Source organism: Ochotona princeps, chromosome 15, assembly GCF_030435755.1.
Source record: "Ochotona princeps isolate mOchPri1 chromosome 15, mOchPri1.hap1, whole genome shotgun sequence".
NCBI lineage: Eukaryota > Metazoa > Chordata > Mammalia > Lagomorpha > Ochotonidae > Ochotona > Ochotona princeps.
The window spans coordinates 392,140-415,686 of record NC_080846.1 but is presented as its reverse complement, the minus strand read 5'-3'; the positions used below and the strand labels follow the sequence as shown (position 1 = coordinate 415,686).

Below are 23,547 nucleotides of genomic sequence, written 5' to 3'. Positions count from 1 at the left end.
TTGCTCCAAGCTGAGAAAATCCTTCCAGGGTCCATGGCTGACAGAGCCCACCCAGTGCATCCACTCACCCAGACACTTGCTGCCAAAGCTCAGCCAGGAGAGCTGTCCAACCTTCTGACGTGGCACTGCCGTCCCCTGCAGGCCCAAATGAGCTGGCCATCTTGTCCCCCACATGCACCTGGACATGGTGTCCACTGCACAGGCATCACCAATTGAGGAGGCCCAGTCCCAACACATGCATGTGGTCCATGGTTGGACCACAAATCCTGTGATCCTTCCTGTGGCCAGTGTTGAGTCCAGTGGTCTAGTGTGGGAGTGCCCCGGGAAACCTCACCAGTTCAGTCCGTCACCTGCATCAGACTGTACACACACTGGTGATGATGGTTGCCTGATCAGTTCCACCGCCAGCCCCATGTCCCATGCAAGCCTGCAGGTGCTTGGGTCCAGCCCAACCCAGCATGCAACAGACCTGGCCGTTGTGCACACCAGTGGGAACTGCAGCCTAGTTGGTGATCCCCCAATCACCTTTGCCTACGTCCCAGTATGTACAGCAGGCTCGTCTGAATTGTGCCACATCCTAATGGGACTCTCATATTTACTTATGGGTATTGTAGCCTAACTCAACCCACCCCACCCTACAGCCCAGTCCCCATGTATGCAGACGGGTGCTGCCACATTGTTCAGCGTGGTCCATCCGCGGTCCTGGCTCTCAGACACTCCGGTGGGAGCTATATCCCAGCAGAGGCATGCCCACAGTTTCCTTACAAGGTCCACTCCCAGTCCCAGTCCTTGCATTTTCCAGGGGTTACTACAGTGCAGTCTAACATGACCTGTACCCTGTCCCAGCATGTGGCAGCAGGTGCTGCAGCAAAGCCCAGCATGTCAGCACTTACGGAAGTCATTGCATGTGCCAGCAGGTGCAGTGGCCTGGCCTGGCCTAGCCTCACCTTCCCCCAAACCCGGCTCCAATGCTGGCTAATGGTTGCTGTAGCCCTGTACAGCCTGATCTGCCCCCAAATCCCAGCTCATGCTGGCAGATGCTGTCGCTTAGCCCTGGCCCGAATGTGAACTGGCAGGTGTTGTGTCCCAACATCCTGACTCTCACACCTGCCAGTGGGTGTTGCAGACTGACACAACCTGGGCCGCCCCCAGACCTGACCCACATGTGTCATATAGGTACTATAGCCCGGCCTGGTCTGGACTGCTCCAGCCTTGGTTCTCACTCGTACCAGCCAAGGCTGTGTCTTAACAGGGGAGTGCTCCAATCTGTCAGACCAGCTCCCAGCTGTGGATCTCACACACACCAGTGAGTGTTTGGCTCAGCCTGACTTGGCACACCTCCAGTCCCAGCCTTCACCAGTCGGCACTGTGGCCTTGACAGACCAGTCCACACCTGTTCTGGCTCTCTCCAGTGGATACTACAGCCAAGTTCTGCCTGGCCCACCCCCAGACCTGGCTCTCATGTGGGTCAGCGGATGCCATGATCTGTCCCAGCCCATCACATCCATTCTGGCTCTTGCGAGCACCAGTGGATGCTAGAACCTAACCCAATCTGGCACACCCCAGAGCCAGCCCGCACATGTCAAGAGATGCTGCAGCCATGTTCAGCCAGGTCCGTCCCTATTCCTTTCTCCTACACTCACCAATGGAAATGCAGCTAGCCCAGCAGGGCTGTCAGTTGATTCTCTTACACTTTCTAAAATAAATTATCTGTTTTTTTCAATATTTGAAAGGCAAGAGAGAGAAAATCTTCCATCCGCTGACTCACTTCCTGAATGACCACATGATTCACTGATTAGTGGTCAGAACTGAGCCAAGGTCTCTATTGTAGTGCCCCATGTGAGTGCAGGGGGACAAGCCCTTGGGTCATCTTCCAGTGTTTTCCCAGGAACATTAACAGGGAGCTGGATTGGAAGTGGAGCAGCCAGGATTCAGAATTCCCCTATGGGATACTGGCACCTGCTTGTGCCACATATTTAGTGCCCCATCTGTCCTTCCAGGTCCCCCCCCCAAGTCACTTACTGCATACTTCCCTCAGATCGCTAATTCTGCAAGCTTTTCTTTAGTTTTTTATTCACTTTTATTTGAACTTGAATAGTTTCCTCCTGCCATCTTTTTTTTAAAATCATGCTGGTGTTGTAACCACTATCTGAAGCACCCAGCCAAACACCACCTCATTCTGATTTTCATTTTTTCTTTAAGAGCTAGAATTTGGAGCAGGCTGGGCCCGGCCAGGCTATAGTGTGTCACCAAGGTGACACAGGGCATGCCAGACTGGGCCACAGTGCCCAAACAGCACACGTGAGACCCAGGATTAAGGGATCTGGGGGCAAACCCAGTAGTGGGACTGTGGAGACTCCCCTACTGGGCCACTACTCCCACGGGTGAGTGTGAGAGCTGGGGTCGGGGGCAGACCAGGCCAGGCAGGGCTACAACACCTGTTGGCCTACATGTGAGCTGGATCGGGGGAAGCCAGGCTAGGTTGACTGTTCCTGCTGGTGCATGCATAAGCCAGAGTGGGTGAGGGTTGGTTGGGCTTTGCTGCAACATCAGCTGGCAGTGGCTGGCACTGGGGGCAAATTTTGCCATGCTAAACAGCAGAACCACCTGGAGAGTACAAGATCCGGGCGTGGGAGTGAGCCCATTCGGGAAACTATTGGCACTTCCCTCTTGGGCTGCCACTCCCAGTTGTGAACATGAGAACCAGGAGTGGGGCAGGCATGGATGGTGGCACTCACCAGCACCAGTGTGGACTTGATAGTGGGGCTTACTGGGATGAACTAGCTTCAGTACCCATTGACACATATGAGAACTGAATGGGCTGGGGGACACACTGGACCAGTTCACTGTACATCCTGCAAGCACAGGACCCAGGGCAGGGGGTGGGCCTGGTGGGGGTTATTGCAGGTCGCTCTGACTAGTCTACAGCTCTCGCTGGTTTGTGTGAAGGCCGAGTATGTGGTGGACAGGATCGGGCTGAGCTCCAACACCCATTGGATTTCATAAAACATGGGGTTGGAGACAGAACTGACCCAGCAATTACAACTACCAGTGTGTGCGTAGGCTGATTTAGGTGACAACCCATGGTCTGGCTGTGCAGTGCATGTGTCACAGCTGGGCATCCTCAATGGCTTAGAGCAGTGGACAGCACATCCAGGTGCACATGGAGGATATGGCAGGACATTGGAGCCTGCAGAGGACACCTGGCACCACAACAGAGGAAGGAGGACAGAACGAAGTGATCAACTAGCCCATCCAAGCACTGGCAGGGAATGTCTGGGCAGACGGAGACTCTAAGGTAGACTCTGCAGCCAGTGGATCCAGGAGAGGCTTCATCATGCTTGGAGGGACGGGATCGGCAGCAATTCAGAACTGGTGCTATTGAAACCACTTGAACAGTACCTTAGGAACGTTCCCCACAGCGGGGACCCTGGGATGGGTGGGAGGCTGAGTGTGCTTCTCCGTTTGTCTCTCCTCTTCCCCCAGATACAGGAAGGAAAACAGAATGTGGAAACAATGGTCTTACCCACTTTCCTCTAGCCCTTGACCCTTTGCGTCCTAATCAACTATGTAAAAATCATCCAAAAATAAAATTTTAAAAAAGATTTATTTTCATTACAAAGTCAGATATACAGAGAGGAGGAGAGACAGAAAGGAAGATCTTCTGTCCGATGATTCACTCCCCAAATGACTGCAATGGCCGGTGCTGCGCTGATCCGAAGCCGGGAGCCAGGAACTTCTTCCAGGTCTCCCACACGGGTGCAGGGTCCCAAGGCTTTGGGCCATCCTCGACTGCTTTCCCAGGCCACAGGCAGGGAGCTGGATGGGAAGTGGAGCTGTCGGGATTAGAACCAGCGCCTATATGGGATCCTAGCGCATTTAAGGCGAGGACTTTAGCCACTAGGCCATGGCACCAGGCCCCAAAAATAAAATTTAAAAAAAAGATTTATTTACTTGAAAAGGCTGGAATAGGTGGAAGGCAGGAGCCTGGAACTGTTCAGGTCTCCACGTGGTTGGCAAACACCTAAGCCATCAGGCCGTCCTCCGCTGCCTTCCCAGGTGCATCAGCAGGAGCTGGACTGGGAGCAAAGCAATGGACACTGGAAGTGATACTCTGGTGTGGGAAGTGATACTCTGGTGTGGGAAGTCGCTACCCTGTGGCACCGCAACTGCCACCCCCCAGCACTGTGTCGAGCCTGCTGAAGCTCTGCACGGGTTTCTGTCCAGTGACAGGTGCGCTTCATGGAGGAGGGGTACCATCCAGATAAGCCCAGTGTGGACTAAAGTGTCCTAAGTAGAAGGTGCATCGGCTGCCCGGAGGCTGTCCAGCGTTGCAGGAGGCCTGATCCTGGAGGAGACCCGGCTTCTAAATGCATCTTCCGCTGGCCACATACCGCCCATGAGTTGGGACTGTTTCCTCCTGGTCACTGCCAACTCCCTTGAGTGCTGTGGACATGCGCACAGTCCTTGTACATCACAGGGCTTTTTGTTATTTGTTTGTTTACTTATTTATTTAGTTAAAAGGCAGAATTAGAGGGAGAGACAGAGATCTTCATCCACTGGTTAACTCCACAAATGGCAGCAGCAGCCGGAGCTGAGCCAGTCCAAAGCCAGGAACCAGGAGCTTCTTCTGGGTCTTCCACGTGGGTGCAGGGACCAAAGGCTTTGGGCCATCCTGTGCTGCTGTGCCAGCCACAAGTGGGGACCTGGATCAGCAGTGGAGCTGTTAGGACAGGAGCCAGTGCCCATGTGGATGCCAGAGGGTGGGCAGAACCTTAGCCTATCACACCACCACACCAGCCCCATGCATCAATTGATGCTTGATTTCAGGACCAGATTTGTACTGTTAAATCTCTAAGCTTTATTTTTCTGTTTTGAAGGTGGAGAAAATCAAAATCCTGTTGCGGAATGTGGACTTGGTGGACATAAAAGTGGGGTCAGTGGAAGAGTTCCAGGGGCAGGAGTTCCTGGTCATCATCATTTCCACGGTGGGGACCCAGCTGGCCTGCTCAGGCAGCTCTTTGTGTCCTGGGCTCGGGGTCTGGGTGGACGCCTGGGCCGTGGCTCCTGGAAGCCACCGTGAGAAGGAGCCACAGGAGGAGAGATGAGGAGGCGGGAAGGGGTCAAGAGGAAGAAACGAACATGTCGAGAAGGCGGTCTCGGGTGTCGAGGCCCCAAGGCTCCCACAGCCGGGGAGCACCCCACACTGACCCTTGTCTTCTTGGTCTTGGTTCGGTGGAACAGTGCAGGTGATTTAGAACATGCTAGAACACAAGGCCTTGGTTCTTGCTGGCCAGTGTGGCCCTGCTGCTGTGTCCATGCCAGGACAGCTCCATGCCACCTACACTCACGTGTGGTTCTCAGGTCCGCTCGAGTGAAGACAGGTTCGAGGATGACCGCTACTTCCTGGGCTTCCTGTCCAACTCAAAGAGGTTCAACGTGGCCATCACCAGACCCAAAGCTTTGCTGATTGTCTTAGGGAATCCTCACGTGCTTGTCAGAGTGAGTTCACTGTGTGTGGCATGGCCCGTGGGGGGCGGTCCAGGTCCTCAAGAACTGAGCTCTGCGCTCTGTCTGCAGAGTCGGGCCTGGCTCCAAGAGCTGCAGCATTTCCCTCACTGAATGCCTGGCCCGTGTGGCCCTCCCTAGGACCCCTGCTTTGGTGCCTTGCTGGAGTACAGCATCACCAACGGCGTGTACACTGGGTGCAACCTTCCTCCCGAGCTGCAGGCTCTGCAGACGTGAGTGCGGGGACTGTCCCCTTCTCCTGCAAATCCACTTGTCCCCCGGGAGGGTGTCAGCCTCCTTTTCCTGTGGGGACACTCGCAGGGAGCCCGCCTCAGTGCCGCTCCATTCTCTTCCTGCAGCTGATGGCCAGCCAACAGCACCTGGAGCCATGGACCAGCTGGGCAGAAGCCGGACTTGTGCTCAGTGTGTGACGATTGGAGATGTGCGCCTGACACAGGGCTGCTGGACTCCACAGAGGTCCTGGCCCTTCGCAGGGCCCCGGTCTGCCCAGCCTCTGACTCCCACCACTGACTGACTCACTCGAGCCTGCTCCTGCCACTGGGCAGTCACTGCCACCCCCTCCTCTGCTAGAATAAACCCTCCAGGATCCAGCTACCTGTCCACCTGAGACGGGGAGTGTGTTGTGTCGTGGCCTCTGACCCCTGCTGACCACCACTTTGGAGACAACTCCACTGTCCTCCCTGTCCTGTGCTGCTCCCCAGGTCCCAGAGCAGACCCATCCATGCCCATGTGGACAGAAGTCCTGAGCTCTGAGGGGGAGTGGGGCTTCTCAGGGTGCCATGCTCCAGGGCAGCAAATGTCCCGTCCTTGGGCCGAGCAGCTCCATGCTGCCACGCACAGCCTGCAGCAACATCAGCCACAGGTCACACAGCTGAGGAGGCCCGGGGGCAAATCCCCCTCATCTTGGGGATGGATCGGGTAGGAGGCAGGGCCACTGCTGAGCTGAGAGAGGCTGGGCAAGGGGCTGCAGCTCAGTCCTGCCCGTTACCTCACTGTGCAGTGGCCTGGCGGGTTCTCTAGAGAGCTGGGGTGCACCCTCTCCCAGACTCAATTTCAGGAGGGGAAAGCTTGAGGGTGCCTCGGGCCAACCTCCGAGGAGCATGAGTGAGGAAGAAGCGGGGTCCTGCAAGCAGCACCCCCATGAGAGTGCCCTGTCCCAGGGTTGCCAGCCGAGGAATGCATGCAAGCCCAGCTGTATGTGAAAAGCTGTACTGCCCTGCCCAGTGTACATGAGGAGCTGACCTGGGCACTCCTGCCCTGCCCAGTGTACATGAGGCGCTGACCTGGGCACTCCTGCCCTGCCCAGTGTACATGAGGAGCTGACCTGGGCACTCCTGCCCTGCCCAGTGTACATGAGGAGCTGACCTGGGCACTCCTGCCCTGCCCAGTGTACATGAGGCGCTGACCTGGGCACTCCTGCTCTGCCCAGTGTACATGAGGAGCTGACCTGGGCACTCCTGCTCTGCCCAGTGTACATGAGGAGCTGACCTGGGCACTCCTGCCCTGCCCAGTGTACATGAGGAGCTGACCTGGGCACTCCTGCCCTGCCCAGTGTACATGAGGAGCTGACCTGGGCACTCCTGCTCTGCCCAGTGTACATGAGGAGCTGACCTGGGCACTCCTGCCCTGCCCAGTGTACATGAGGAGCTGACCTGGGCACTCCTGCCCTGCCCAGTGTACATGAGGAGCTGACCTGGGCACTCCTGCCATGCCCAGTGTACATGAGGAGCTGACCTGGGCACTCCTGCCCTGCCCAGTGTACATGAAGAGCTGACCTGGGCACTCCTGCCCTGCCCAGTGTACATGAGCTGACCTGGACACTCCTGCCATGCCCTTGCGCATCAGGAAGGGCTGAGCCCAAATCAGCGGACAGCTGGCAAGCGCGTGGCTGCCACAAGTGGTGCTGCAGGGCCCTGTTCTTCCATGATGCCCACAGGCCATGGTTGCCCACTGGCATCCACCTGGATCAGCCAGGACAAGAGCCTTGGTCAGGATGGCTGTGAATGCTGCCATGTACAGTACATGTGCATACGCCACAGACAGCTGGGGCAGGCTTGTCCACACCCGCCCCTGCCTCAGACTGTACTGGCCCTGGCAGGTCACCCCCCCCCCCCGACTTCTGGCTGGCTGTTTTCCAGCGGTGGCTGCCCCCACTCCAGCAGGGGCATCCTGTTGTACATGAGATGCCCTGTCCCCTCAGGCACACATGTGCTGGTCACAGAGGCTGGAGGACCCAGCTTCCAGTCACAGCGCCTCAGGACGCAGCCCTCAGCCTGGAGGGAGCTCTGGTTTGCCACTGCCTCCCAGGAAGGAGAGGGGCTGGGCCAGCTCTTGAACATCTTACGGTGCTTCCCCAGGGGCATGAGGGAGCTGGGCTGGCCACAGGAGCAATGCTGCTGTTAGCGGTGGGCTCGCCACTGTGCCCCAGCGCCAGCCCCAGTACTCCCTACAAGGCTTCACAACAGTGGTTAGAGCACACTGGATGGAGCAGGGCGTGGCCTCATGGCCACCCTTCCTGTACACTTGAGGGGCCTGGGGAACATGTGCTTGCTGAGTTGTGGGTCCCATGTTCCCATCACTGCTAAAGTTACATGAGTGCACAGGTGAAGTTCGCAAGCATTTCTGGGATGAGCAGTAGTTTCCAGCCCAGCACGGAACAGCGTCCACCCCAGCATAACTGGCCCTGCCACAGGGTCCACAAGGGACTCTGGGCAGGAAGTCCTCATGGGCTGCCCAAGGCCAGGTGTCTGAGCACAGGAGCCCGGGAAGGGGTGGGGGACCAGGGAGCTTGACTCTTCCCTGCAGAACCTCAGTAAGGAGCTCTCTTCCCTGCCAGGGTGCCTGGGGTATGGGTGGGATTGCTTCCTCGTTGAGATCTTACCCAGCAGAAGCCTAGCACAGAGCTACCCTTGTGGGGCACAAGGAGGGACACGGCACCTGGAAGTTAATGACACTGCTTGGCATGTCTGGTGGAGCCCAGAGTGTGCTCAAGGACACAGCAGGAAGTTCCCTCCGCCTTGGCGGCTGCGCAGACCTCAAGGACTCTGCTGTGGAGGCTCCCTGGGGGAGCATGCCTGTCAGCAACCATGAAAGTTTCAGGCCTTCCAGAAGCTTCCCCAAGATGCCCAGTCCTGACTGACCTTACCCTCACTTCAGTGCCCACTCCCCACAATCTCTTCCCCTCTGCAAGGCCCTGAAGTTGCAGTTGATCTGGCAGATGGACGAGAGGATGGAGAAAAGGGGACAGATGGCCAAAGAGGGACAGTTCCACGGTACCCGCATAGATGCCTTCCCTGTGGCTCTGCCTTGGCAGCAGCTGCGTGCCAGCTCCATAGATTGCCGGGTGCCCAGCACTGCATGGCCTGGCATGAGCTGCTGCCCACCCGGAGGCCCGTGTAGCTGGGGACCTCCAGACCTGAATGAGGGCAGCTCCTGGGCAGTGCTCACAGAACCCCCAGGAAGAGGCCCTGAAAGCACAGTCAGGCTCTGTGCCTGGGGCTGAAGCTGGAGCAGAGTGTCCTGGGCACTGGAACAGCTGGCAGCAAGGGGTCCAACTCCACGCTAGCCTGCTTCCTGGTATCCTGCACAGGCACTGTAGGAGGGGGAGCTTGCAGGGTCACAGCCTCGGAACTGCCTGGCAGTTGTGGGGCAGCACCTGTGGTCCACCTTGTGGTTCTGCGGTCAGGATCCAAGGGCTGCCTTCCAGTGGGGCACTGCTGATGTGCTGCGCAGACCTGGCACCAGGCATCACAGCATGGTGGTCTTGAGCTGAGGGACTGTGACACCCTCTCCCACGTGGGGGTCTTGCACAGGTCTGGTCCACCTGTGCCCAAGGACACACGGGGCCGCCAGGGTGGAGGCTGCCAAGTGAGGATGACAGCGCCAAGTTCACAGCCACCCGGGGCCCTCACAGTGCCAGCTGCCACAGAAGCCAAAGGGTGTCCCGAAAGTACCTGGGAACCCATAAGACCACCACTGTGAACACGAAAGAGCTGAGTGAACAGAAATACCAGCGTCTGTTTCATTTCTGTTTCGCTTCCACTCTTGGTCACTCTCCAAGTGCCCACCACAGCCCGGGTGGGCTGGGCCTGGTCAGGAGCGCCATCCTGGTCTCCCAGCGGAGGGACAGGAGGCCAAGTGCTTGAGCTGTCACCTGCCTCCTTGGGGTGGCTCGGGCAGGAGGCTGGAACTGGAAGTTGAACTGGGCCCTCACCCCATGGCCTCAGTGTGGGACGGCTTAGGTTGGGGAGAGTGGCCTGAGGCAGGATGTAAAAAGGGTGAGGTGAGTGGTACCATATCGAATCCCTTTCCTTGTAGAATGCGGAGCAAGTGGGGGGAGACCAGGACAGTGCACCCCTATCCCAAAGGGCATGCAAACACGCAGCAACAAAGGTGACTGCTCCCGGAGCTAGGGATGACCCCACGAGGGGACTACACCCCCGCATAGACCAGGGGACTATCAGCCCACGTTGGCTGAAAGCAGTCTCGCTGCGGCCTAAAAGTGGCCTCGTCCAGGTCACTGTGGGTTGGGGGTCTCCCAGGGGCGCCGGCTTTACGTGGGTGCTGAGCCATGCAAGGGGACACTGGATGAGGTGGAGGCCTGGGCAGAAGGCTGCACAGAGCTGGGCCGCGCGTCCTCGTCCTCTGCGGATGAAGTCCCGGACCGCGCCCAACGTCGCACGGTCGCACTGCGGCCCACGGGTCGGGAGCTGAGCGGGCCGAGCGGCGGTGCTGGCTACGGCAGGAGGCGCACCCGAGGGATGCGGGGGTGTAGTTGCGGCAGAGCTGGGCGAGCGGGGGCCCCCAGCCCGTGCTGGCCACACCCAGGGACCGTGAGAGCCTCGGGGGAGACGACCCCCGCAAGCAAGGGACGCGCCCCGCAGGCCGCGCTCTAGGGGATTGCTTGCGAGAAGCGCAGCTGCTCTTCAAGCGTTCACTTCGCTCGATTCATTTTTATTGTTTTCTTATTTATTTTTTGCGAAGTCATCACCCGCGCCGCATCTGCGTGGCGGGAGGGGGCGGAGCCACGCCGCCGAGCCGCCGCAGGTAAACAGCCCCCCCACGCCGAGCGGCCGCGCCCCCGCCTCCAGGGACGCCCGGCGCGGGGCCGGGGCAGCAGGGGAGGCGGCCGCCCCGCACCCCGCGCTGCCGGCGGCCGACCCCCGTCCGCGGGGGTGGCCGAGCCTAGCCGCCCGCGCCGCAGGCCCGCGCCCCCCGCCGCCGCTCGGTCCCCGCCGCTCGCGGGCCGCGCCCCGCGCACCCCATGCACCACCTCCTGGAGCAGTCGGCGGACATGGCGACCGCGCTGTTGGCGGGCGAGAAGCTGCGGGAGCTGATCCTGCCGGGCACGCAGGACGACAAGGCGGGCGCGCTGGCCGCGCTGCTGCTGCCGCTGAAGCTAGAGCTGCCATTCGACCGCGTGGTCACCATGGGGACCGTGCTCGTGCCCATACTGCTGGTCACCCTGGTCTTCACCAAGAACTTCGCAGGTGAGACGGCGCGCGCGGCTCCGCAGGTGTCCACAGCGAGGCGTCACGGACTGGCCGAGTGGCCAGGTGAGGGCCAGCAACTGCAATGACGAGGCCCTGCGGCTTCCCGCAGGAGAGAGAGGGCCCTCTCGCCACCCTGGGAGCGGCGCCTGCCCTCCCCGCCCCTGCGTGGGCGGGAACGGGAGGTCTGTGCAGCCGGAAGAGGATGGGGAGGCTGGCTGGGGCCGGCTGGTGAGAGTGACCTGGGCAGGGGAAGAGCCAGGCAGGGAGGCAGGAGGCAGACGGAGTGGGCGCCTTCCTGGACCTGGGCTGAAGAACTTCTGTGCGCCCTCCAAAGAGCATGGGGTTGCTGCTCTGCCAGGGCATTCTTGGCTCGGGCTCCACCGTCACAAGCCTTTTGGGGGTCACTGTAGCCTGGACACTAGGTTATCAGTGGCCAGGGCTGGACACTTGTCCAGGCAGGACCAGGCACTTGCAGGCAAGCGTGAGCATGCGCTGACTTGGGTGTGGAGTGGCTGGCTGGCTCTCATGTGGTCCCAGCAGCAAAGTTGCACTAATCAGGTGGCTCGAAAGGGCCTCCTAGTGACCACGGACTCCTTGGCCTGGGACTGTGTCCCCACCTCCATGTCATCTCCCTCAGCATTCCACTGCGGGTGTGGAGGCTGCGGCTCGGGACACCGCTCAGGGAATATCCCTCCAAACCTCGCTACCCCCACAATTATCCTGCACAGACTGTAATTCCAGTACCACAGGGCTGTTGGGGCACGGGAACATGTCCTTCCTGGGGGACACAGCCATCCCCAGACAGGCAGAGCAGGACAGAGAACCTGCATTCCACCCTGCCACACCAGGCCCACTGCTGTAGTGGGGAGGGTCCAGCACTCCCCACTTCACCCCACATGGAAAGGCCCTGCCTCAGAGCAGTAGCTGGTGGGCACCAGGTGCCGGGGAAGCTCGCTGGAAAGTCTCTGAGGAAGCCCTGTCTTGGGGTGGGGCTGCTGGAGGCCTCCCAGGTTTGCTGCTGCCTGTGGATTCAGGACTGATGACCCCATCAGGTGTGGGACAGGAAACTGTCTGCCAGGGCTCTAGCTGGTGGCCCCAGCCACCCCCAGGTCCCCAGCCAGGCTCCCCCAGGACACATGCCAGCTCAGCTCGGACAACTTCCAGGAAGCAGCAGCTCCGTCAAGAGTCCATCAGGGATCATACGCCAGGATTCTGAGTGTCCTTCTGCCTGCAGGCCACTGTGGGTGAGCCTGGGCTCTCAGCAAGTGGGGGCCATGGCAGACTGCCCAGGAAGTCCTCCCTGCATGTCCCCTTTGCTTATCCAGGACACCAATTTAGGGTGATGGCACAGGGAGGCAGGACACGCATGCAGCCAGGCCTGGATCCAGCTGTGCTGCAGGCGGAGCCCAGGGCCAGCTCAGGGTCTGACCCTGGCCCATGCCCTTCACCCAGGCACGCTGTGGTCAGCTCAGGGCCCAGGCGGAGGAGTTGGGCAGATGGGGGCCTGGTCCATGCCCTTCCCCCAGCCCTTGTCTCCTCTTTGTCCCCAGAGGAGCCCATTTACTGCTACACCCCACACAACTTCACCCGCGACCAGGCGCTGTACGCCCGCGGCTACTGCTGGACGGAGCTGCGGGATGCCCTGCCCGGCGTGGATGCCAGCCTGTGGCCCTCGCTGTTTGAGCACAAGTTCTTACCCTACGCACTGCTGGCCTTTGCCGCCGTCATGTACGTGCCGGCGCTGGGCTGGGAGTTTTTGGCCTCCACGCGGCTCACCTCGGAGCTCAACTTCCTGCTGCAGGAGATCGACAACTGCTACCACCGGGCGGCCGAGGGCCGGGCTCCCAAAATCGAGAAGCAGATCCAGTCCAAGGGGCCGGGCATCACCGAGCGCGAGAAGCGCGAGATCATCGAGAACGCCGAGAAGGAGAAGAGCCCGGAGCAGAACCTGTTCGAGAAGTACCTGGAGCGCCGCGGCCGCAGCAACTTCCTGGCCAAGCTGTACCTGGCGCGGCACGTGCTGATCCTGCTGCTGAGCGCGCTGCCCATCTCCTACCTGTGCACCTACTATGCCACGCAGAAGCAGAACGCCTTCACCTGCGCGCTGGGCGCCGCGCCCGCCGTGCACGTCAGCTGCAAACTGCCCTCGGTGCAGCTGCAGCGCATCATCGCGGGCGTGGACATCGTGCTGCTCTGCTTCATGAACCTGGTCATCCTGGTCAACCTGGTGCACCTCTTCATCTTCCGCAAGAGCAACTTCATCTTCGACAAGCTGCACAAGGTGGGCATCAAGACGCGTCGCCAGTGGCGCCGCTCACAGTTCTGCGACATCAACATCCTGGCCATGTTCTGCGACGAGAACCGCGACCACATCAAGTCGCTCAACCGCCTGGACTTCATCACCAACGAGAGCGACCTCATGTACGACCACGTGGTGCGCCAGCTGCTGGCCGCGCTGGCCCAGTCCAACCACGACGCCACGCCCACCGTGCGCGACGCGGCCGTGCAGACCGCCGACCCCAGCGCCGACCCCGCCGACCCCGACGGCTCGGCCGAGCCGCCGGTGGTCAAGCGGCCGCGCCGCAAGATGAAGTGGATCCCGACCGGGAACCCGCTGCCGCAGCCCTTCCGGGAGCCGCCGGCCGTGGCGCGCGTGGACAGTGCCAAGGCCGAGAAGCCCAAGCCGGTGCGCAGGAAGACCACGGACACGCTCATCGCCCCGCTCTTGGACGCCGGCGCCCGGGCCACTCACCACTACAAGGGTGGCGGTGGGGCCGGCGCCGGGGGTGAGGCGGCGCCTGCGCCCGACAAGAAGCACGCGCGCCACTTCTCCCTGGATGTGCACCCCTACATCCTGGGCCCCAAGAAACCCAAGGCCGAGCCTGCGCCCGCCGCGCTGCCCGCCTCCCGCAGCCAGGAAGGCGGCTTCCTGTCCCAGGCCGAGGAGCGGGGGCTGGGCCTGGCCACCGCGCCCACCAAAGGTGGGGAGCCTAGGGGTGCGCCCGGGGCAGGGCGGCGGTGGTGGTGCTGGGACACGTGGGCAGGGCGGTTGACGTGGGTGGAACCCTGAGAGCCCAAAAGAGGAGGGGAGGTTCTGACTCGGTGGGCAGGGTGACTGACCAGAGGGCCTTGGCTGACCTGTGCTCTCCACCCACAGATGCTGCACTCCCCGAGCAGGAGCTGCCATTCCCTGCGGAGCCCCCCGGGGACCCCTTCCACGTCTGCTCGCCCCCCACCGCCCCCCCTGCGGCCTCTCTGTCACCCGCCGGCCTGAGCAAGACCGACACCCTCACCATGCTGAGCCGCAACGCCACCCACCCCCTGCTGCACATCAGCACACTGTACGAGGCCCGGGAGGAGGAAGAAGGGGGACCTCGCGCACCCCCAGACATGAGCGACCTCATCACCCTGCCGCCACCACAGCAGCTGCTCATCGCCACCTTTGACGAGCCCAGAACAGTGGTGAGCACGGTGGAGTTCTGAGGGCCCTGCCGGCCGCAACCCGTGCCAGGGGCTCTTGGCTGTCGGTGCTGAAGTGGGACCAAGAGTTTATTTTTGTAGCTGACTTTGTCCTGGACCTGGATGGTGGCAGGAGGCTGCTGGACCCCAGCTCCACTGCCCTGACCTAGGGTCTGCCCCAGGGTCCCCCTCAGCTCCTCCCTGCAGGAATTGGATACCTGGTGGCAGAGCCAAGCGCCACCCTGGGACCAGTTCAATGTGCACTTTCTCCCTGTAGCCTGACACATTTTGTTTTACTATGTTACTGTAACTAATGAGCATATTTATCATCAGGAGACCTGGGTGGGTGTGGCACAAAGCAGGGGGGCTGTGAACAGGTAGAAGACAGGCAGATGGGTGCAGCTACATGTACAGAGTGCAAGTGTGAGCATGGGTGAGCAGGTGTGTGAGCAGGTGTGTGAGCATGGGTGAGCAGGTGTGTGAGCAGGTGTGTGAGCATGGGTGAGCAGGTGTGTGAGCATGGGTGAGCAGGTGTGTGAGCAGGTGTGTGAGCAGGTGTGTGAGCCAGCCTGAGCATGGGTGAGCAGGTGTGTGAGCCAGCCTGAGCATGGGTGAGCAGGCGTGAGCAGGTGTGTGAGCATGGCTGAGCATGGTAGTGAGTGGGCAATGTGTATTAGCAGCTGTGGACAGAAGGCATAAGGGCCGGAGTGCAAGTGAGGAACTCCAATGCAATAACCATGTCCCCTGGGGCCCCAGCCAGGCCCACACCTCCCTGTGGGAGCCCTGCTGGCAGCTGGCCCTGCCCCTATTACCTCAGCCACATGGCCATGTGACGCAGTATTAAGGTAGCACTGAGTGTATCAATAAATCCTATTCTGATAACTGTGTCCCCGTCCCCTCCTGTCCTCTCATCCCCAGGACCGCAAGGTGACTGCCAGGGTCCCTGTGCAACAGGCAGCTGTCACTCCAGGCGTGGCCACAGGGAGGTGCAACAGGTGCTGTCCCTCCAGGGGCTGGTCAGCTCAGGGCACAGGCTCTGTGGAGACATCACTCAGACTCTTGGGGCTAGGAACTGTCGGGGTTCGCTGCCTGGAACTGGGGAGCTAGCGGATCTACAGGCTCCCCATGTAGCCTGGAGGTGTTCACAGGCCCCGGGCTTGTAGCACAGGGTGTTTCCTGGCATGCAGAGCACGAGGTCCCTGCTCAGACCACAGAGTCTTGCATCCCAGGAGTGGGGCAGCTGAGGCCAGGGGCTCGGGGTTGGCAGAGGGGGAGGAGTGTCCCTCACAGGTGCCTGGAAGAGGGGCCCCCGGGAGGCAGCAGAGTCCTCAGGTGGATGGGAATGGGGAGGGCAGCATTTGCCAGGGTCTCCACCGGAAGGAAGGGGTGAGGCAGGGTCAGCAGTTCAGGAATGACCACCTGGACAAGCCTTGGTGGGGCTGGACCACCCTGGAGTGATGAGGGCAGGTAGGTGGGGACCCAGGATGTGAGAGCCAGTGCAGGAGGTGGGCCTGAGCTGCTGGTCAGGGCTTGCCCAGGGCAGCAAGGCCCCTGGCCGTGGTGTCAGAGTGAACACTGCAGTTCACAGGTCCCAGCCTGCCCTCCTGCCAGCACTCAGCACTGCCTCAGGCACCCTGGGCAGCCAGGCCATCAATGGACACAGATGGGCCAGGCCTAGTGGCCAAGGGCACCACAGGAGCCCAAGGGATGCCTCAGGGCGGTGTTAGGCCAGGGCCAGGACCACCACCTGTAGCAAGCCTGCAGCTTTCCTCTGCTGGCCCTGACCCTGCGCCCACGTCTGTGCTTGGAGTTCGTCTCCCTACATCCTGCCAGCCCCCGTGACTCACCCGCATCCGTGTGCAGCTAGGGCTGAGGCCCGGGGTCCAGGGCACCCTGTTACCATCCTTGATGGGACAGGACTGCGGGCAGCATCTCGGAAGGCTGTGGAAGAGGAGGAGGTGCCACAGCCAGTAGCCTGAGGTGCGGTGAGCTGCCATCCTACCTGGCCCATGGTCCTTGGCCCAGCGGGACAGCAGCCTGAACAGAGGTGCTTTGGCAGGAAGTTGGCCTGGGCCACCTGGGACTCGCCCCTACTGGCCGTGGTGTGTGGGTGGCTTCTCCTCTTGGAACCTCCGTGACCCCATGGACCTGGCCACCTTCCACCTGGGCCTGTTTGGGGGAATTTTTTTCCTAAGATTTATTTTAATTTTATTGGAAAGTCAGATATACATACAAGAGAGACAGAGAGGAAGATCTTCCGTCCAATGATTCACTGTCCAAGCGGCCGCAGCGACCAGAGCTGCACTGATCCAAAGGCAGGAGCCAGGAGCCTCTTCCGGGTCTTCCACACAGGTGCAGGGTCCCAAGGCTTTGGGCCGTCCTCGACTGCTTTCCCAGCCACAAGCAGGGAGCTGGATGGGAAGTGGGGGCCATTGGGACACGAACTGGTGCCCATATGGGATCCTGGCATGAACTGGTGCCCATATGGGATCCTGGCATGTGCAAGGCGAGGACATTTTAGCCACTAGGCTAACTCACTGGGCCCTGTTTGGGGGAAATTCTTGCAGCCCAGCCCAAGATGCCAGGTGCAGCCACCCTCAGCCAGGCCTGGGCAGGACACAGTGGCCATAGGGGACCTCAGGCTGGGCAGTGGTGAATGGCCAGTCCTCGGGGCTTCAGGGCCTAATGTTGTGGGTGGCTGCAGCCTAACGGCTACTCTAAAGCACGGAGCGCACTTGGCAGGGACCTTCCTCTCTGTGTGGCTGCAGGAAGGTCCTCAGGCCCACCCCCTGTGCGTCCTCCAGGGACCCAGCTCGGCGTCCCCTCCCTCCCCCAAGAATCCGTTGGATTGCAGGTATCACTGGATGCCGCACCACCGGCCCCACAGTCCCGGAGCGCGCGGTCCCAAGGCCGGGCGGGGCTCGAACCCGCGCTGCCTGCCGCGCCGCCGCCGCGCTCTAGGACCCGGGGGCGCCGGCGGGCGCGCTTCCCGACATGCCGCGCGGCCTCGCCCCGGCCCGTCCGGCCCGTCCGGCGCCCCGGTCTGCGGGGCCGCTCGAGGCCGGGTGAGTGCGGGGCGCCCGGTGAGCGCGCGGGGCTGGGGGGTGCGGGCTGGGAGTGCGGGGCGCCCGGTGAGTGCGCGGGGGGCGTCCAGGGATCCCGGTCCGTGGGGCGCCCGGTGAGCGCGCGGGGGGCATCCGGGGATCCCGGTCCGTGGGGCGCCCGGTGAGCGCGCGGGCCTGGGGGTGCGGGCCGCCGCGGCCCCCTGCGTGGGAGCGTCCAGGGGTCCCGGCCCGGGCGCGTGTCAGCAGGAGGGCCCTGTGGCACCCTTGGGCGAGGGGTTCTCGCTGCTGCTGCAGGAGGGGTGCCCGGGTGTGCCCCAGCTGGTCTGCGCTGGGCCGGAATCGGGCAGGCGCCAGTCGGGGTGTGGGTGGGCTCAGGAGTGGCTGCCAGCCGGAGCTCCACACCCCAGCTTCATCCCAAACTTGAGTGCGCTGGCAACTTCTTGGGAAAGCCGGGTCCACAGGCTCCCTTTGCTACCAAAACTTTGTGGAGCCTTTTCGCTGAGCTCTGGGGGGCCGCAGGAGGAGAGCCTGCAGGGCCCAGCTGGTAACAGGTGTGGGCAGGGGCTGGCACCCATCCCAGCCCCCGCTGCACACAGCCTTGGGGGGCAGCCAGCAGCTGGTACCCACTCTCCTGCATGGTCTGATGCCAGCTGTCCACACCGGGGGACGCACTCTCCTGAGGGTGCAGCTGTGGAAAAGCCAGTATTTCCATTCTAACCCGGGGGAGGGGCAGGATGTTCCCAGCCCCAGCAGGAGGCCCTGTCTGCCTAGCTGGGGACAGTTGTCCCCACTGGCAGGTGCTGGGGGCCAGGCACTGGCCAGGCCCTGCCCCAGGCCCTGGGGCTCAGCCAAGGGGTCCCAGCCAGGCACACCTTGTGCTGTCTGGCCATAACCCCCCATGGGGCTGCTCTGCCTGGCTCCTGGGGCTGTGCCAGCTGCTGAGCAAGGACACACGGCTCCAGCCAGGGTCTAGTTGATGGGAAGGCCTGGTAGGAGGTGGGTCCCCGCCACAGTTGGGGGTGACAGTAAGGGATGGACATGGAAAGTCAGGGAGACCCCCGGAGCCACCACCTTGGTGGGGCCTGACTGTCATGGGGCTCCGCGTTTGCACCTGAACTGCCTGTCTCCTGACTCCCTGACCCCTGTGTCTACCCATCCTGAGCCCCTGCAGGCTGCCCACACTTGGCACCGGGCACCAGGGCCCCACAGGAACGGTGTGTCCCAGGCAGGCCGCAATGGATGGGAGGGAAGCAGCAGGGCACACGTGGCCTCCTCCCATTCGCTCCACCTGCAGGCTTTGCTGTTGCTTCAGTGTTGCCTCGGCTCCTGAATGGGAACTCTGCTTCCGGGGCGTCTCCTGCCCGCCTGCTGGGCGGGTTCTGGGGTTGCCAAGTCCTGTTGCTGGGCTGACCGCACCACTAGGGGGCGGGCCCCGGCTGGCTGGCTGACCGGGCTGGCAGGTGTGAGCCTACCTACACTGGGCCTGGCCCCCAAGGACCAGCTGCCGCAGGTGCTGGCCTTGGGCACCGGAGGCCAGGGAGGACATGAGCCTGCAGGGCAGCATGGTCAGCTGAGGCTTGGCTGCCCTGGGCCAGTCCCTGGGACCGCCCATGCTCATGTGGGTCAGCTTTGGGCATGCCTGTGTGTCTCAGATGCCGGGCCGGGGCACTGACTCACCCCGAGGTGCCCCAGCCACGGATCCTGTGCCCCTCTGAGTCGCTGAGAGCTCCTTCCTGGGGGCAGGTGAGGGGCAAGTGTGGACGTCATGTGGTCGTTGGCTGGATGCTGGCTGGAGGAGCCAGCTAGTGCCATGTAACCGCCACATATACAGATGGTATCACCTTCCTCCTTTTTCCCACACACGTCAAGGGCGGGCAGCAGCACATGTCTGCAGGACCAAAGCCTCTTGCCCTCCTCTGACCCCTTCCCTCACCCCAGGGGCAACTCAGCAGGGGCAGCTGAGCTGTGCCCTGCCAGCCTTGGCGATTCTGACTCCCGCCTGGTCAGGAGGCTCAGACCACCCCTGGTCCTCAGAAAGGCCTCACTCCAGTGCTGAGCACTTAGCTTCCAGAAAGAACCACAGGGAGGGACAGGGTGTGCGGCCAGTGCTAGGGAAGACCGAGGCCTCGGCCCGGCTCATGCTCGCCCTGCACGGGGCTGCCGTGGCTGGAAGGGGTCTCCTTGGAGCGGCTTCTGCCCTGTGGCCTGTCCAGACCTGATCACCTTGGTTCTCAGCTGCTCTGGCCCCACGCACTCATCACATGGAGAACATGTGGGGGCTAGGCTGTCCAGCCCCCCCGTGTCCAGGAGCACACTGTACCTCCACAGCCTGTGCCATGGGGGCAGCAAGGCTGGTGGGTGGCCCAGCGGGTCAGGAAGTAGGTGCTGTCTCCTCAGGCAACCCTACTGGGACAAGACACCGTCCAGCCATGGAAGGAGATGAGGAGCGGCCTCCCCAGGAGGTGAGGGCGGCCGGGAGCACCCCACGGGCGCTCAGGGCCTCAAGGCCCTGCTGCAACTTTCTCTCCACCCTCAGGCTGACATGGAACCTGTCGTGACGTCAGGGCCTCCGGAGTCGGTGCCCAGGGTGCTCGCTGGAGACCCCCAGAGTCTGTGTATGTGCCCCCAGCCTGCATGCGTTGGCTGGTGCCAGCCTCGGAGGCATGGGTGGAGATGGGACAGGCCCTGTGAGGCCAGGGCCCTAGCCTAGCGGTGCTGGGTGAGGCAAGCAGAAGCCACCCTGACTACAGCCCCTGGCCCCTCACCCACCTGAAGGTGGGTACTGGCTGTCTGCTCGGGCACTTCCCTGAGTCAGAGCCTGGCTAGAGTGAACTGTGAGGGGCACCTCCCAGGCAGCTGGTCCAGCAGCCCCGTCTCACTGCCCTCCTTGGCAGCATGTGCCCACCATGCCGGCCACTCTATAGCCCAAGTTGTACCCACCACAAGTTGCCCAGGCAGGGCTACCCCTCCCAGCGGCCTTTGCCGTCCTCACAGCTGACATGGAAGCCTTCAACCTGCTCCTGGAGATGAAACTGAAGAGGCGGCGTCAGCGGCCCAACCTGCCACGCACCGTGACCCAGCTGGTGGCTGAGGACGGGAGCCTGGTGTACGTGGTGGGCACTGCCCACTTCAGTGACGACAGCAAGAGGGATGTGGTGAAGGTGAGCTGGCGGGCTGTCACAGAGCCCCCGGTGGGGCCTGTAGGTCCTGGTAGCATGCTGACGCGCGGCGTGCCATGGCCCCTGCAGACCATCCGGGAGGTGCAGCCGGACGTGGTGGTCGTGGAGCTGTGCCAGTACCGTGTGTCCATGCTCAAGATGGACGAGCGGACGCTGCTGCGTGAGGCCAAGGAAGTCAGCCTGCAGAAGCTGCAGCAGGCCGTGCGGCAGGTGTGCACAGGGCGGGAGTGGGCAGTGTCCGGGAACCACGGGGGTTGGACTCGGGGCCCTGGAAGGGCTGGCGTCCGTCAGGGCACCCCTGTGCAGAAGGTGCTGTGCGAGCTCTGGTGGGGTCACTGTCGTCCTGGCAGCAGGAGGCCAGCACTGATGTGTGTCCCCCCACAGAACGGGCTCATGTCCGGCCTCATGCAGATGCTGCTGCTGAAGGTGTCGGCCCACATTACCGAGCAGCTGGGCATGGCCCCGGGCGGCGAATTCAGGGAAGCCTTCAAGGAGGTGGGCATAGGGCACGGCCTGGGAGGGGCCCAGGGCTCCCCATGGCGCTGACCCCAGCCTCTGCTCCAGGCCAGCAGGGTGCCCTTCTGTAAGTTCCACCTGGGCGACCGGCCCATCCCGGTCACCTTCCAGAGAGCCATTGCAGCGCTGTCGTTCTGGCAGAAGGTCAAGCTGGCCTGGGGCCTGTGCTTCCTGTCAGATCCGGTCAGGTACGGCCTGGGCGGGCAGCCAGGGGCCCAAGGGGACGGGCCATGCACGGCCAGCCCAGCTGGCTCAGTGGCGCCCTCTGACCCTAGCAAGGATGACGTGGAACGCTGCAAGCAGAAGGACCTGCTGGAGCAGATGATGGCCGAGATGATTGGCGAGTTCCCAGACCTGCACCGCACCATCGTGGCGGAGCGCGACATCTACTTGACCTACACGCTGCGGCAGGCTGCCCGGCGCCTCGAGCTGCCACGTGCCTCTGAGGGTGACTGCGCTGGCGGGGTTCCCCGCATGCCCGCATGCCCGGCCCCGGCCCCACGCTGACCGTCCTCCCATCCCCCACAGCTGAACCCAGGAAGTGTGTTCCCTCTGTGGTGGTGGGTGTCGTGGGCATGGGCCACGTGCCTGGCATTGAGAAGAACTGGCGTGCAGATCTCAACATCCAGGAGATCATGAGGTGAGTGCCCAGGGTCCCGCCCCCTTGCTCCCTCGGAGGCTGGGCCGGGGTGGGTTGGGAGGTGCCAAGCGTAGCTGGCGGGGAGCCCCCGAGGGAGGAGCCGGTCCAGATCACCCATCCCTCCCCCAGCATCCCCCCGCCGTCCATCTCCGGCAGAGTGTCCCGGCTGGCCGTGAAGGCGGCCTTTTTCGGCCTGCTGGGTTACGGCCTGTTCTGGATGGGCCGCCGCACCATGAGCCTGGTCCTGTCGCTGCCCGCTGCCCAGCACTGCCTCCAGAGGGCCACCTCCACCCGGCCCAGCCAGTAAGGGCCCCCAGCCAGCAGACCTGAGGTCCGTGCCACCCCCCATGGGGGTCCGGGCCAAGCCTTGCTGTGCCCCTCCCAGACGGCCCAAATAAAGGATGATTTGCCTGAGTGAGCTCAGGGTTCCCGGCGCCCCCTCCCCAGGCACCGCAGGGTCCCGCCCAGCATCAGGACCCAGTGAGCCCCCTCTGCAGAGGGGCTCGTGGCTGGGCCCGCCTCACTGTGCCTTGTGGGCTCTGGGCCTGGGCTGGTGCAAGTGGGAGAGCCGCACACTGCAATGTGGCTTTTAAATGTCTGAACGTTCACTCAGGTAACTGTAAACTCAAAGACAGCTGAAGCAGGTGCCAGGGCCAACCTTTAACCTGGATGGGACAGTCTTGTTCTTGGGGGGCTTGCAGCCCTGTGGGGCAAGTATGCAGCCCAAAGGCAGCTTGAGGCCGGGGTGGCCTCGGGCGGCCTCGGCTACCTCTCCAGCCCAGCCTGTACAGGCGGAAGGGCTGAGTCTGCTTCCTGTGCCCCCATGGGGCCGCCCCAAGCCAGCACCCACTGGGCCCCTGATCAGGGGTGGCCTGTGTTAACCCTCAAGTCCCAGCAGGTGAATCCCATCCGAGCTTTGTCTGCGCCTCAGAAACCAATAAATTCTAGTTTTGGAAGCTCCTGTTTGGCAAAGTGTGTTCCATGGGCTTCCCTGGGGGACAGCTGCGGGATGCCGAGAACCCTGGCCACATGCAGCACTCCTGCTCACACGGCAGGCTGTGGCTAGGAAGTCCAGCTGTGGCCAGCAGCTGAGCCCTGCTGGGATGACCCAGTGAGTGCAGGCTGCTGTTGGGGGCCCTTGCTGCTCTCACTGGCCGCCCAGGCTGGACAAGAGGCTCAGGACTGCTGAGCTGGCCCCAGGCCCAGTTCCTGTCACTACAGGCCCAGGTGGCATTGCTGCAATCCATAGGCCTGGCTAGGCGGGCGGTGAGGGAACAAGGGAAAGGCCACTGGGCATGGCCAGGCCCGTGTCACCCAGTGGGCACTGGCTGCCCGGGAGCTGCTTCCCGTGCTGTTAAGGCCAAGAGACTGAGCAGTGGTGGAAGGGCAGGGACAGTTGTCCAGGGCACAGAGACAAGCTCAGCAGAGGGAGGAGGGCTTAGTGGCTGCCCAGCTGCCAGGGCGAGGCGGATGTCCACCGTATGGCTGAGTCCCCCAGAGCTGGGAGGAACTGGGAGGATGCGGCTAAAGGGCAGGGTCAGCAGGAGACGTGCAGCGCACCTCACCTGTCCCTCAGCTTTGCCAGGCGTCCCGTGCCACGCTAGAGCCTCTGGGCCGCCCTAGGGGCCACTAGGCTTCCTGCGCCCACGCCCTGGGGCTGCCCCGGG

The 23,547-nt window shown here is 62.3% G+C and overlaps 3 protein-coding genes across 9 annotated transcripts in view; all 3 read left to right on the top strand.

The window, feature by feature from the left end:
* MOV10L1 (Mov10 like RISC complex RNA helicase 1) overlaps positions 1-6,012 on the top strand; it is a 60,183-nt gene extending 54,171 nt beyond the window's left edge. For 2 of the 4 annotated variants that reach the window (XM_058673812.1, XM_058673810.1), the window contains 4 exons: positions 4,881-4,931; positions 5,365-5,502; positions 5,650-5,741; positions 5,868-6,012. In XM_058673812.1, the coding sequence (XP_058529795.1) occupies positions 4,881-4,931; positions 5,365-5,502; positions 5,650-5,741; positions 5,868-5,871 (285 nt within the window). In that variant the 3' untranslated portion in view covers positions 5,872-6,012. Of the gene's footprint in view, positions 1-4,880; positions 4,989-5,364; positions 5,503-5,649; positions 5,742-5,867 lie in introns of all 4 variants that reach the window. The other 2 variants (XM_058673811.1, XM_058673809.1) reach the window with 1 other exon arrangement.
* Positions 6,013-10,738: 4,726 nt separating this feature from the next.
* On the top strand, positions 10,739-14,906 carry PANX2 (pannexin 2). Its single transcript, XM_004589413.2, has 3 exons — positions 10,739-11,018; positions 12,572-14,002; positions 14,179-14,906. The coding sequence occupies exons 1-3, from the start codon at positions 10,793-10,795 to the stop codon at positions 14,502-14,504; spliced, it is 1,983 nt and encodes a 660-aa protein (XP_004589470.1). The 5' UTR covers positions 10,739-10,792; the 3' UTR covers positions 14,505-14,906.
* Positions 14,907-17,461: 2,555 nt separating this feature from the next.
* Positions 17,462-22,845, top strand: TRABD (TraB domain containing). Of its 4 annotated transcripts, none has more exons than XM_058673599.1 (10): positions 17,462-17,545; positions 19,943-20,007; positions 20,082-20,160; positions 20,540-20,706; positions 20,794-20,934; positions 21,109-21,219; positions 21,289-21,428; positions 21,516-21,688; positions 21,769-21,880; positions 22,037-22,845. In XM_058673599.1, the coding sequence occupies exons 2-10, from the start codon at positions 19,975-19,977 to the stop codon at positions 22,185-22,187; spliced, it is 1,107 nt and encodes a 368-aa protein (XP_058529582.1). In that variant the 5' UTR covers positions 17,462-17,545; positions 19,943-19,974; the 3' UTR covers positions 22,188-22,845. The 4 variants fall into 4 exon arrangements, with proteins under 4 accessions (XP_058529582.1, XP_058529580.1, XP_058529581.1 ...); XM_058673597.1 differs by having other exon boundaries at positions 22,010-22,845; XM_058673598.1 differs by having other exon boundaries at positions 17,539-17,563; positions 22,010-22,845.
* The last annotated feature ends 702 nt before the right edge of the window (positions 22,846-23,547 follow it).

Coding starts and splice junctions, on each gene's coding strand:
- TRABD (XM_058673597.1), top strand. CDS start 19,975: ATGGAAGGAGATGAGGAGCGGCCTCCCCAGGAG. Junction 20,161..20,539: donor TGGAGACCCCCAGAGTCTGT/GTATGTGCCCCC, acceptor CCGTCCTCACAG/CTGACATGGAAGCCTTCAAC. Junction 21,689..21,768: donor GCTGCCACGTGCCTCTGAGG/GTGACTGCGCTG, acceptor CATCCCCCACAG/CTGAACCCAGGAAGTGTGTT.
- PANX2 (XM_004589413.2), top strand. CDS start 10,793: ATGCACCACCTCCTGGAGCAGTCGGCGGACATGGCGACCGCGCTGTTG. Junction 11,019..12,571: donor CTTCACCAAGAACTTCGCAG/GTGAGACGGCGC, acceptor CTTTGTCCCCAG/AGGAGCCCATTTACTGCTAC. Junction 14,003..14,178: donor GGCCACCGCGCCCACCAAAG/GTGGGGAGCCTA, acceptor CTCCACCCACAG/ATGCTGCACTCCCCGAGCAG.